At 36.7% G+C, this 14265-nt stretch overlaps 1 protein-coding gene across 1 annotated transcript; it reads left to right on the plus strand.

Moving 5' to 3' along the window:
* The first annotated feature begins 4205 nt into the window (after positions 1–4205).
* LOC121984970 (cyclin-C1-1-like) lies at positions 4206–9350 on the plus strand. The gene is made up of 9 exons (XM_042538171.1): positions 4206–4373; positions 4491–4597; positions 5736–5775; positions 5945–5989; positions 7990–8108; positions 8223–8346; positions 8445–8489; positions 8795–8942; positions 9028–9350. Exons 1-9 carry the CDS (start codon positions 4342–4344, stop codon positions 9151–9153), a joined length of 786 nt encoding a protein of 261 aa, XP_042394105.1. The 5' UTR covers positions 4206–4341; the 3' UTR covers positions 9154–9350.
* The last annotated feature ends 4915 nt before the right edge of the window (positions 9351–14265 follow it).

The raw sequence follows: 14265 nt of genomic DNA on the forward strand, positions 1-14265 counted from the left end.
CCTTGCCCGATCGGCAAGACTTCGTTGCCGGTGAAGTCGTATAGCGGAGTTGTCATGGACAGGAGCTCGGCTCGATCAATTTGCAATAAATCAAATGCTTGCTTAAAAATAATATTTACCGAACTTCCTGTGTCGACAAAAGTCAGGCGGACGGTGTAGTTGGCGATCACCGCCTTGATGATCAGTGCATCATCATGAGGGACCTCCACTCCATCCAAGTCCTTGGGGTCGAAATTGATCTCTGGCCCTTCTGTCTTTTCCTTGCTGCACCCCACCACGTGAATAGATAACTGCCAGCATGGCTCTTTCGGGCTCGGTTGGAATCTCCTCCAGTCGGGCCGCCTGAGATCATTCCAATTTCTCCGCGGGAGGTGTTTCTTCTGTTTTCTTCCTCTCATGTAGAATGTATATTCCGCTCGTTCGAAACTCGAGTGGGGCTCTGATCCCACGGATAATGTTCCTGCCGTTCGCGCGTCCTCAGACCATCAGTCCGCTGTTCGGTTTTGCGTTCGGGATGCGGATCCGGGGTGAGTGACCGGTGTCGGTATTCCCTTGGCTTGGGTCGGTGAACACTGGGGTCGTCACGACATTCCCATGTGTTGTGTGTTCATGACCGGTGGAACTTACAGAACATCGGCGTTCATTTCTTTCCTTTCTTCTGCTGACTGGCCTCCAAATGCACTGCATGCGTCCTTGGCTCGGGGTACTGTGGTGCCCCTGTGGCCCGAGGCCCTCATGGGGGCTGATGGCTGTTGGGTACTCTTCGTTCAGATGGCACATGGGGCTCGGCTAGCGCTTCTTTTCTGCGGGCCGCATGTGCTTCCTCCACGTTGATATACTCCGTGGCTTTCTTCTGTAGATGGGCGAAATCGCGTGGTGGCCTGCGGATGAGTGACCGAAAGAACTCGCCAGTCCCGGGGTGAAAGCGTTTACCAGTACGTCCGAAGAGACTGCTGGTATATCCATCTCTACTTGGTTAAAGCGCTGGATATAGGTCCTAAGCATTTCTCGTGGACCTTGCTTCAGCGAGAACAAGTTGACACTTGTCTTCTGATGTCGGCGGTTGCTCGCAAAATGGTGCAGGAAGGCCGTCCGGAAATCCTTAAAGCTACGAATGGACCCGCTCGGCAGCCGTGTGAACTATCGTTGCGCCGACCCCGATAGGGTTGTCAAGAAGACCCTGCACTTAACCCCATCGGTGTATTGGTGCAGTGTAGCCGCATTGTCGAACTTGGCCAAATGATCGTCAGGATCGGTGCTTCCATTGTACTCTCCGATCGCCAATGGAGTGTAATGTCGGGGTAGGAGATCCTCCATAATTCCTCTTGAGAATTGATCATTGATCTTTCAGGCGAGTCCTCGTCTCGCGACGCTTTTCCCTTTCTGGCATCCCTTTCGGGCGCCTCATCTGACGAGGAGCCTCGGTCTCGACGGGCTCGGCCTCCTTCCTCCGAGGGTGTCCGGAACAATGCTCGGTGAAAGGGGATGGGCGCGTTGGGTGCTGGTCCGTACGAATCCGATTTTTTACGGATGTCCTGGTCGGTTGCGGGTTCCATCCCGCGAACATGATCCCCTGGTTGGCCGGATCCTGAGATGGCTGGCTCCTGTGTCAGTCGTTCGACCAACATTCGCTGCTGCTGCTCCATTGCCCTTGCCACCCCGGCCTGGATTAGCTTCTCCAATTCTTCTGTCGTCAGCATTACGGTCGCTGGTCTTCTGGCGTCCTCCATCTTCTTCTTCTGGGTTCAGGTTGAGGTTCCCACAAACGGCGCTAATTTGATCCTGCCCTGAAACTGAATAGATGGCAACCGGGAAGCAACGCTAAGGTGACTCTTCGTCTTCGCTGCGTCTCCTCCGCTCCTGCAATCACAAGTTGTTAGTGCCAAGCCGGGAGGGGGCTCCCGGCGACGGCCCTCCGACGCTCAAGTCACACACCGGCAAGCAAGGGAAACAAAGAAAGCACAAATGAAGCAATGAACGGTGGTTTCCGAAGACGTGTGTGCGTACCTCCGCGGATGGCTGCTCCCCTCCTTATATAGAGCCTCGCCAAGTAGACTACACGCTTCCTGGGTGAATGCGCATCCCCAAACTTTCCCCAAAAGCTAACATCGAGAAAGGATCTCTGACATCTTACCATAACGGGGCAAACGTATCTCTGCCTAGGCGGCGGGATCTTCTTCCGTACGATCTTCTGTCCATCCGCGCCGTCAGTCGACGTCACCGACTCCCAAAAGGATGTTCTGTCCATATGCACTATTAATCGGCGGTACTAACTCCCAAAAGGATGTTGGCATGTATCCCTCGTTTCATTTATCGGCTGTTAGTCCGACTGGACTCCCCTTGATCGGTCCGACCGACCGCCTCTTTGAACTCATGCACCCATGTCTGGGTCGATCGGCTTGAGTGCCCTTTGCCTCGATGCATTGTAGGCTCGGCCAACCCTCTCTGAACTCTTCCGGCCGACCGGGGATGAAGGGCCTTCCGATCGACTAGTCTCTTAGTTGACCACCCCTTGACTTTGACGACCACCAAAGCGTTGAACTTCCTTAGAGGTAGGCCCTCCCAAGTCACCACCGGATCAATTTATATAGAAAAAATGTCTAAGTAATATTTTGAAATCCACGGCCCGCCCTATGAAAATTTTCCCTTGTCTTGAGTGGGAAACAGATCTAAAAATATTGATTATTTAGATAAGTTTTCATGAGTATTTTTTTATTATTTTGATGGGCGATATAAAATTTTGTAGGACGGGGTTGATCATCTCCAAAATTAATTAAAATTAATCGATTTAAATAATTGAATATTTGAATTATAAAAAAATAATATTTTGATTTCAATTATACAATATATTATATCTATTTAGAAAAACATTTAGTCCGCAAAGTTCTCGAATTATGCAATTTTACTTCGCAAAGTCTAATGATAATAAATTTTATTGTATGTAATTTTACCTCCCAACGTCTAATGATAATAACTTTAGCATTCATGTTCGATACATTATATCTATTTAATATTAAAGAAATAACAGGTACATATTTAATAATAATATTTAAATGTGAAAAATAAATGTCAAACATTATTATTTTAAAAGGTAAATATGTATTGATCTATAAAAATTATACCATTTTTTATTATTTTTAGTCATTAATTTAAGGTGGCGTTCCTAGTCATCAAAATAGGAATAAGAATTTAAGGTGACGTTTCTATTATGAAATAGAAATAAGTATGAGTATAAATATCATTTTTATAAATAATATTTAGTTAATTGAATATAAAATTTTTTCTTGTTCACTAACAAATCAACTAATTAAACTCATGTTTCTATAATGATCCCCCAATCTAATTGAGGGCAAACGCCTATGAAAAAATCGTTTGGATTTGCAAAAAGATTATTTGGATTTACGAAAAGATTGTTTGGATTTATCCATGATTTATTCCTTATCTCTAAAATTCTATTTCTTTATTTTATTTACTTCATATCCTACCAAAATAAGTTTTGATTTGTATAATTTTCTTTTTTACCCTTAGAGAAAAATAGAAAAAAAAAATATATGTGAGATATAGTTCAAAGTCAGAGACAAATATGATGAGAGCGACTGATCAAAGAGAAAGTACGATGAGAGAGAAAGCGTGAGAGGGTGAGTGATGAGAAAAATAAATAAAGAGAGTGTTATTGGAGAGAATGGAGAAAGATAAAATGTGATAAGAGGAATTGAGGAAAGAGAAAGTGTAATAAAAGAGTGTGTAATGAGAAAAAAAATAAGGAAAGAGATTGTAATGGGAGAAAAAGTATAATGAGAGAGATAGTGTGATGAGAGAAAAAATTAGAAGAGAGAGTGTATGATGGAAGAGATTCAGAGAGAAAGTATGATAATAGAATGAGAAGGAAGAAAGTGTAATGATAGAATGAGAAAAGAGAAAGTTTGATGAGAAAAAATAAAAAAAGAAAATGAAATAAAAGAAAAATTAAATAAATATATTAAGGATATTTTTATTCTAAACTTAATTTTCATTCTAAATCCATCAAAATCAAGTGAGAAGATGAATTTCATCAATATCTAGAATTTTAAATTTTATTTTAAAATTTTAATTCTATTTCTATCAACTAGATATAAAATTTAAAAATGAATTCTCAAATCCCTAAATCAAACGCAAGACTTCATGATTACATTGAATAATTAATTTGGTATTTGCATTTACGTATCAAACAAAGCGTCGTCATTCGTCACATCTCAATATTGAAAGGTCGGAAAATTACGGTGCCCTACAATTTGTTCCCCGAAGGTTAAGAAGGGGTTCGCCGGATAGTTTCTCCACCGTCTCCTCGCTTCCTCCCCAGAGATGGCGGCGAACTTCTGGACCTCCTCGCACTAGTAGATGCTTCCCTTTTCCTCTCCTCCTTAATCTCTGGGCCTTGCGATTTTTTTTCCCTGTATTTTTGCTTTGCCTTTTTTCTTAAACAAGCTCATGTTTCATTTGTGTTGCGGCAGCAAGCAACTCCTTGACCCCGACAAGGTCGACGTGGTCCACCGCCTCGACAAGGAGAAATGCCTCACCTTGGAAGAATTTCGTCTCATCAAGATCCACATGAGCATCCGTAGGCTCGTCTCATCCGTCCCATTCTCGCAATTTTTTTTAATACTTTGTTTGTTTTCTCGATTGTATAGATTCTGTCACTGTTACCTGTGTCTCCATGAATTTGATTTAATGTTTTAATTTGCAATATTCTGCCCATAGTATGATTACATTAATAAGGAGAATGATTATTACAAATATACTATACTACTGTCATATTGAGCAGGGAAAATGAAGTATTTGGATAGCTAACAGACATGTTTATGTCTAGGTTGGGATAGAAACACTTATCTGCTGCGCTACTTTCTTCAAATTTGCTAAATCATTTTTTTTTATCAAGATATCATTTTATTTTCTTAGTTGTATCTCAAAGCACCAAGTAACCACCTTTTACCAGTTCAGTCATAATCTTTCCAATCTCCCTTCTCTCCACCTCTTTCTTTTACTAGGAATTATCCACCTCTTCCTTTTTCTAGGTATTATCCACTTCTTTCCTTCACCTGGAGTTATTCATTTCTTCCTTTCATCAGCAATTGACCATCTCTTCCGTTTATTTGCGTTTGTCACCTCTCACTTTAGCTGTTCACAGGGAATAGTGTCACCTGAACAATTTCATCTGAACTGCTTCTAGTTCATCTGAATTGCATGAGTCCATCTAAACTGCACCTAGTCATTCCCTATCACCCTCACTTCATCCAAACTGGATGAATTTCTTCCACTTCATTTTGAACAGCTTTCAGTTCATCTGAATGAACTGCTTCCATATCATGTGAACTGCTCCTAGTTCATTTGAGCTGCTCCTAGTTCATTTGAGCTGCCAGTTCATCCGAGGTGGATAAACTCCTCCCAGTTCATATAATGTGAGTTGCCAAGTTAGCCAAGTTATGAATATCTAACTCAAGTTTCATCTTTCACATCAATTTCTTGACCAAAGTACCACATTCAATCTTATACCTGGGCTAAACCAAGTAGGTATTAGTATTATACACTTTAAGGATTATGAGTTTTTAGAATCATATATTTTTTTCTCTTTTGTATGCCAAAAAGCCAATTATTTTTCTGATTAAGAAGAGTAGTTGTCTTTTATATTCAGACTATGCTGTTTTTTTACTCTGAGAAGCTTACTTGGAGCTAACGACGAACCTCATGTTTCTTAGCAGATATTTGGAGGTTGGCTTTACATGTCAAAGTAAGACAAAGGTTAGATGACTTTAAGATTGCCCTGTAGTATTTTATGTTTCCTGTTATGAATTGCAAAAGAATTTACAGATTGAGACTAAGGCATTGATATGTTATTGTTATGTTTGTAAAATAAAAATTTGTATTTGGTTAGTCTTATTTATCATTTAATTTTGTGCATTAATTTTAGGGTTATAGCTACTGCAATCACATACTTCAGACGAGTATATACAAGGTATTCTTTCAAATCCAAGCAATTTTCAAGCAATCCTATTTTTGTTATAATCATAATTGTTGTAGATAAGGGAATTATCTAGGTTACATTTAAGATGCTATTTCCAGTATAATTTTGATTGATTTAATGTGTTTGTTTGATTGTTTGAATTTTGTTGCGATAGATATGTTAGTTAAACTTTGATATACTTTTTGATTTTATTCTTACAGTTTATCTTATAGAAATCTTGTGAGGTTAAAAATTTCCTTGTGAATGTTAAAAAGAGACCCTGTGTTTATCAAATTTAACTAGATGGTGTATCCCCTTTTGTTTTTTAGTACCAGGGTTTTTTGATGTCACTCACAATTTTAACATGCCTCAATTGCAATGTAAATATTTGACTCCTATGAGGTAACTCCCAACATCCATCCAGGTATCACTATGACTTCCTATATTCATATATTAATGCAGAGGCTATGACAATTTATGTATTTATCTTTGTATTCTCTTGAACTGCTTGGTAGCTTTTTTGATGCCACTCTTATAGGTGCAGGTAGTGTATCTCTATAATGGTTCATATGTATGTCATCCGCAAGTTGGTTGATAGAATGGGCTCATCCTGATCCAGATCGGTTGACCTGGATCTAAATTGGATGATGCCAATCTGATTCTGAGTGAAAATGGAACACTCCTATGATATTAATGAAATCATGACTAATAAAGGTGAAATTGATACTAGATTCATGATTAATAGTTGATAATCAATTGAGACGGGAAATTGGCCGAGCAAAATGGCTTAGTGGCTCAGTCCAGTCTCAGATAGAGATGGGAGCATTGCATGCGGGCTATTTTGTTGGTGATAGAAAGAATGGATCTAAATCGAGTGTTTGAGAATAGAGCCATCCAGCTGAGGCTTTGGCAAAGAGGCATATGACCTATTTACAGATAGGTCACTCCTGTCTCACCCAAAGAAGTAGACAAGGGATTTTACATTGTGTCATTACAATCACCAGTCATCATTGTGTTGGAGCTGACATTAGGTATTATTCTTAATGCTTGTTTGAGAGTGTGGGGTCCTACAAATCTACACACTTTCTCTTGATTGATATTTAATATGTAGCTGATCATGTTTTGGCCTGCATAGCAGTACTTATATTGATGTAGTGTATTTCTCTAGTTGATAATTCCATTGCAATTTAGGTGCACTGCACATGTAGATGTTTGACAATTGAACATCATGGACAACCTTGTACGTATGAGTTCGCTAGTCTTCACCACTATATCCTTTGGTCACTAGCAAAATAATATGGTACATGATGCAACACCTTGGGTTTGAGTGTGATTTACGGTTAAGATCTTTTGAGATTAATGGTATTTGAAGATCATAATCTTTATTAAAACATCTAACAACTTTGTGTTCTGTCACCAGAATAATTGGTTGATTTGCATTTCTATTTCTTTAACATGCTTATAAACCATAGCCCATTTTTGCAGGACAAGTTAAGATATGGTATTTGTATGTATATCAGAAGTATATCTATCATAGAGAAAGATGATCTTCGTGTAAAATCGCTAACAATGACAACTTTGCCAGAAGAACCAAAAGTTAATTAAGAGATACTTAAATTAAAGATAAGTGACAACAGAAATATTCCAATAGATTGAAAGTAATCAAATGAAAATTTATAGTTCTTAAAGACTATTGTTTTTCTACATCTTAGTCATCAGCAAAGCATTATACACTAATTTGTTAAAAACTTCCTGGTTTTGAATTCCTTTTTGGATTTTATTAATATGTTATCAACATGGTGGTCTATTAACATTTTGCACTGATGCTCATTTCTCATACTTGACAGTTAATCTATAGTTGATAGTTAATATATAGTTAGATACATTTCCTTATTACATATAATTCTTCTTCAAAATTTTTTATAATGGAGTAAGATTACTCTTTACCATGTTATTCTTCACCAAGAAATTGTGTTTGAGAGATATCATTCTGCTTTGTATCACACTTGCAGGAAGAGTATGTCTGAATATGACCCACGCCTAGTTGCTCCAACATGCTTGTACCTTGCCTCAAAAGTAGAGGAGAGCACAGTGCAGGCCAGACTTCTTGTATTTTACATCAAGAAGATGTGTAATTAACTAATTATTCATCTCTCTTTCCAATTTCATCGTTTGTAATGTTTTAGTACTCTAATGAATGTTATACGCTTATTTTCCCTGTTCTTCTTATGAATCCATATTGCAGGCACATCAAGTTCAGATGAAAAGTATCGCTTTGAAATCAAAGACATTCTTGAAATGGAAATGAAAGTTCTGGAAGCTCTTGATTATTATTTAGTTGTGTTTCACCCTTATCGCCCACTCCTCCAGTAAGTTGATGTATACCTTTCTCATGCTGACATACTTTTGATAGCCAAGAATCTTGTGATTTTATACCTTTATGTTACTAATTTCCTATTTTATCCAGACTATTGCAGGATGCTAATATAACAGATCTGACTCAGGTTGCCTGGTACGTAATCAAGTTCAATTTTCTGCGTTTCTTGTTTAGCCAAGCCCTATTTGGCAACGGGCATTATCCTAATCGAACTTCTCTCGTAAAGTTTGCTTGGTTCACTTTTTCATGTTTAGACAATGACAACAAATTTGCTTACTCGTAAGCTTTCACCCCTAGTGCACAATCAAACTTGCCTTTTATATGGGATAATCAAGTTATGTTTCTACTTGCAATGCTGAAATAATACCTGCAAGTAGAATGCAACAAAGAATTTCCGATTTCATATAACATCTCTGTTCCTTGAATCATGTGCTGGACAGGGGTCTCGTAAATGATACCTACAAGATGGATCTTATTCTTATACACCCTCCACATATGATTGCTTTGGCCTGCATTTACATTGCTTGCGTTCTAAAGGACAAGGATCTGACCTCATGGTTCGAGGAACTTCGCGCAGACATGAACATCGTGAGCATTTCCAACTATTATTTATTCCGACTTGCGTTAAGCCTCCTTTTGCTTAGTTGATCATTCAGTTTACACTGGTTTTCAGGTCAAAAATATAGCCATGGAGATATTGGAATTTTTCGAGTACTGCAGGCCTGACCCAAAGAACAACATCTTACTCCCAGAGGACAGAATCAATGCTGCCCTTAACAAAGTAGCAGCAAAGCCCTGATTAATAATTATTAACCAATGCAAACATATTGTAGAACAAATGACTTATTTCTTATCTGAAAAGAGTACCATTTTGTGGAAAGGTAATGCTCTGTGGATTATTTGGCACTGGTGATTAAAATCGATTGATGTGAATCTATTCGGTTTGACGCAAATCTAAGGCCTATAAGATCATCAACATTGTTGATGATGTGATAATCTGTTTTGCTGATTTTTCACCTGGAGGAAATTTAGTCCGATCCAATTTTTTTTTTTCTTTTTTCTTTTCCTTTTCAGATGTAATTGCATCAGTTATGGTTTGTTTGGGAGGAGGTGAGGGAAGGGGAAGGAAGGGGAAATAAGGGGAAGGGAAATTTTGAACCTCGTTTGGAAAGGAGTGAGGAAAGGGAAGGAAAGGTAAAGAAGGGTAAATTTTAACCTTCGTTATCCATGGAAAGAGAGATTTTCTTACACTCCGAATTGGGGTGTAAGGAAGGAGAAGGAAAATAAAATATTTTTTATTCCAATTCTATCCCTCTTCTTAATAGTTTAAGAAATATTTCAATTTCTAATTTTACTATGTTACTGGAGTTCAATTTCCTCGTCTTCTTCACAGCTCGTTTCTATCAGATTATTAGAGAAGAGGATCCGACACATCTTCTAACTGAATTGAAGGAAAAAACTATTTTTGTCGTCAAAATTTAAAAGGATATCTACTATTTTTTAATTTTTTCATCAAAATTTAATAAGTTTTTAAAGAATAGAAATTCTCGTTATTATCTTTCAAATTTTTTTATTTAAGATTTCTAAAATTATTATTTTCATTATTTCTCATTTAATTAATTGATTATTGGTAATTCATTGTTTTGTTATGAATAGTATAAAAAATTAATTTTTTATTAAAAAAATAGTTAATTTAAATGATAATATAAAAAATTAATTTTATTATTAAGAATATCTAATTTATATTTATAAAATAAATATTAATATTATGAAAATTTTCTAATTTAAAAAATAAGGGTATTTTTGTAACTTTATCTATTTAATCTTCATTTCTCTTCCTTTTTTCCCAAACAAAATAACACATATTACATTAATGAACCTTCTATCCCTTCTAACCAAGGAGAAATTAAATACTTTACTTCCCCTCTTTTTTCCGTCGTTAATGAACTTTTCTTCACTGCATCCAAATATAGGCTTAAGAACCTTTGATATTTAATATATGTGAGATTCTGTGAGAAACTTTAATATATTTTGAAAGATTTAGACAGGCTTTTATAAAATAAATAAAAAATATATATATTATAGCATGTAATATTTAGTTGAGGAAATATAGAACAAATAAAATAATTAAGTAATGAAAAGGAAAAAAAACATTTTTTTTTTATTTTTTACTATATTTTGTTTACTTTAAGGTAAAAGTTATGCTTATTTTTTTATTTCATCTACTTCAAATAATGGAATGAATTTAAGATTTTTAATATGAATGAGATTAAATTTATACTTTATTAAAAATTTAGTATTTTGAAATTTTGATAAATTTATATAATATTTGATTGTGGTTGGAGATACCGATAGATTTGAATAGTGCTATCCTACAAAAACAAAGGCAAAATGTAAAAATTAAAGGAAAAAAATGACTCTTTTATATTCCATGATATTAAGATTCAATTTACTGGGAAGGATGGACAACAAAAAAAAAATTCGTATGGATAACTTTTCGTTATCTATTTGGTAACCAAGGATGGATTTATACTTTTCCTCGTTTACTTATTAAAAAATATATATAAATGGATGAATTAATCATCAATTTATTAAAAGCATTCATAATAAAAAAATTATTTCACTCAAATATTTATAGATTACTATGACATTGTGCCTCTCCCTACTCTTGGCTCTTGCTCATGGATCATGCTGAGCTTGAATCAAGCCGAGTCTATGATCAACTTAACCTTCAATCAGTTAGTCATTTATTTATATTTGTTAAGATTTAAACTTTATGGCATATACTTAAATAAATATTTTAGTTAGGATAAATATATAAATTAAATAAGAAAAATAAAAAAAACTTAAGTTAGTCATAATAAAATATATAAAATTTATTTAATATAGTAAAAAAAATATAATAGAAAATAAAATTAAATCGGATATATAAGAGGATTTGTATAATTAATCTGCATATATTTCTTTTACATTTGTTGATATTGTTGGATCTCGTAATTGTGTTGATGTGACCAACCAAGTTAAGTTAGGTTCTGTTTTAATTTGATCCTTGTGTCTAAGTGTGCAGGAGCTTAGGAGCATATGAAGTCGAGCGGAGGACGCAGTTAGCGAGAAGGATGACACGGAAAGGGAGCCGACGGGCTCGGTGCATCCGAGGGATGAGGTGCTGCGGAAGAGTACACCGATAGACGAGAAGAACGTACGCGACATTCGATGGACGAGAAGCCGGAGCGGAAGCCTGCTCGAGGAGAATGCCGAAAATTAGGTTCAGATGAGCCCTATTTCGGTTGACCGCAATCACCCAGGTAATCGGAGCAGTAGAGGAGCGAAAAAGGTTGATGAAGACTATTGGAGGCACCCTCAATAGAAGTGGAAGGCACCTCCGAGGCGCACCTGCGCCTCCGCCACCTTCAGGCGGAGGGTGCCCTCCATAAGCCATGAGCATGGAAGGCGCCCTCCATGAGTATGGAAGGCGCCTTCAGCCAGTCAAAGTAGTCGTTCGCAGTGGATAAAGCTTTATCCACTGCGCTTCGATGGAGGCGCCCTCCAAGCCCTTTGGAAACACTCTCAAGCTACGGATAAGATTTTCCAGGGACTATAAAAAGACCCATGAACTTAGGAAATATGTATCAACTCTAGTTCTCATTTCCTAGCACATTCCTGAGCTTTTGAAAAGTGTAATAGGCTTCTCCGCCTACATAAAGGAGATCTTTTAGTGTTTTCCTTTGCCTTGGATTAACAACCACCTAAGTTGTAACCAAGTAATTCCTTTGTGTCTTTCTTTATTTATTAGTTGCATAACGTCATTTATATAAGTGCGCTATTAATCTGAGTTAAAGATCGAGGAAGGGTTTTATTTTTCTGTTTCAGGCGATTTAACCCTATCTTGCCGACCCCACTGCTTCAGCAAATGGTATCAGAGCCCAACCGCCTCAGAAGGACTAATCGTTGACTGAATCATCAAGATCAAAGATGATGGCCGGATCGACAATCTATCCATTAAAATTCGAGGGAGAATTTACGTCCTGGAAGAAACGAATGGAGGTATTCTTCAAAACTGATTTTGAAATATTGCTAATAATTAAATACGATTTTGTAGCTCCAAAATCCCCCCAACGAGAAGAAAAAAAAGAATATTAGTGGACCAAGAAAGAACAAGCAGACTTTGTAGCAAACGGACGAGCCGAGTTCCACCTACTTAGCGTACTTCCACCCTAGGAAGTAAATCGAATCGGAGATTACAACTCAGCAAAGAAACTTTGGGAGAAGTTCCTGGAACTACACGAAGGAACTTTCGAAACAAAGCTTACGAGACGGGACGTGCTCCGGAATCAACTGACGAACCTCCGGATGGAAGAAGGAGAGTCAATAGCACAACTACACTGAAGACTCAAGGAGCTAATCACCGGATTATCAAACCTCGGAGAAACGGTAATGAACTGGAATGCACAAAGATATGCATTAAATGTGTTCCCAAGAACACCTGAATGGACTTCTATAGTAGACTCCTACTATATATCTAAGGATCTCGAGGTAAGTACTTTAGAAAATTCTTTCTCTACTTTCAAATTACATGAATCTCGGTGTGCAGGACAAAGAAAAGGATCGAGTCAGAACGTTGCCCTGAAGGCAAGAACAAACGATTCAGACTCCGAAGAATCAATTGATGAAAGCGAAGCAGCCCTAGTGGTAAGGAAGTTCAATAAATTTATTTGATCTAATAAATTTAAATCACAAACAAAGAGGGATTACCGAAACAAAAGGAAGGTCTGATGTTACAACTACAACAAAGAAGGACACATCAAGGATGAATGCCCAAAATTGAAGAAGAGGGACAAGGAGAAAGATAAGTCTATAAGACCAACATCTTCTAAATACAAGAATCTAAAGGTCACATGGGATGAATCATCATCCTCCGATTTCGAGGTCGAATCTTTCTCCGAACTAGCTTTACTGGCCAATCACCAAGTAGAAGATGAAACCAGTTCAGAGATGAGCATTGATGAAGGAGGAGAATCAGAAGAAGAAAGCTACGATGAAGGGGGAGCATCAGAACATGAGGTAAGTGAGGTACATGCTCTATCTCCCAAATAGTCTTTTAAGTTTATTAAGATTCTTTCTAAAGAATTAGTCAAATTAGAAAACAAAAATGCTGAGTTAAAATTAAACTTAGCAAAGACATGCCCCTTGGACTTATTTAACAACTTAAAATTAGAAAATGATAAATTGAAAGTTTAAAAGAACATGCATGTTTGAAATTAACCAACTTTCAAAAACCAAAATTTAGAAATTATGGTAAAATCAATTGGTACATAAGGAAACACCAAGGATAAATTAGGAAAATTCTAAAAAATCATGTACCCCCAAATTTTTTATTAATCTAGTGGGAGGGAACTTATATTGGGTTCCAAAATCATGTTTGAATTGAATTTTTCTTTGGGCTTTCAGAAAAGGAAATTAAATGTTTAATTCTTTAAGAGACTTTGTCTAGAAAGTGGTTGATGATCTAATAACCAAGAAGGTCTTGTGTCTCACCACAGCTTGGAAGCTAATTACTGAATTGAACATTTAATTAACAAACTGATAAGCGTGTCAAATTTATGCTTTCAATATTTGTCAATCATTTCAATTAATTTAGCAAAATTATAAATTTTTTAAATTGTTTTCTTAAACTCAAACTTATTGTTAAACTTACTAAAATTCTTTAAGTACCCCAGTTTTTTTTATGTGATCAAAAGGGGAGAAATAGGTACAAGTTAGTACAAGTTTAGAGGGAGTTAGGTTTTTAAAACTTTTATCAAATTTTGAATTTTGCTAACTCTATTTTATCAGTCTGAATTTTGATAAATCAATTTGAATTATACTTGATGTTGCAAATTCTTTTATTGTAACCTTATGCTTAAAATGTTTA

The sequence above is a fragment of the Zingiber officinale genome, chromosome 5B, assembly GCF_018446385.1.
Source record: "Zingiber officinale cultivar Zhangliang chromosome 5B, Zo_v1.1, whole genome shotgun sequence".
Taxonomy (NCBI): Eukaryota; Viridiplantae; Streptophyta; class Magnoliopsida; order Zingiberales; family Zingiberaceae; genus Zingiber; species Zingiber officinale.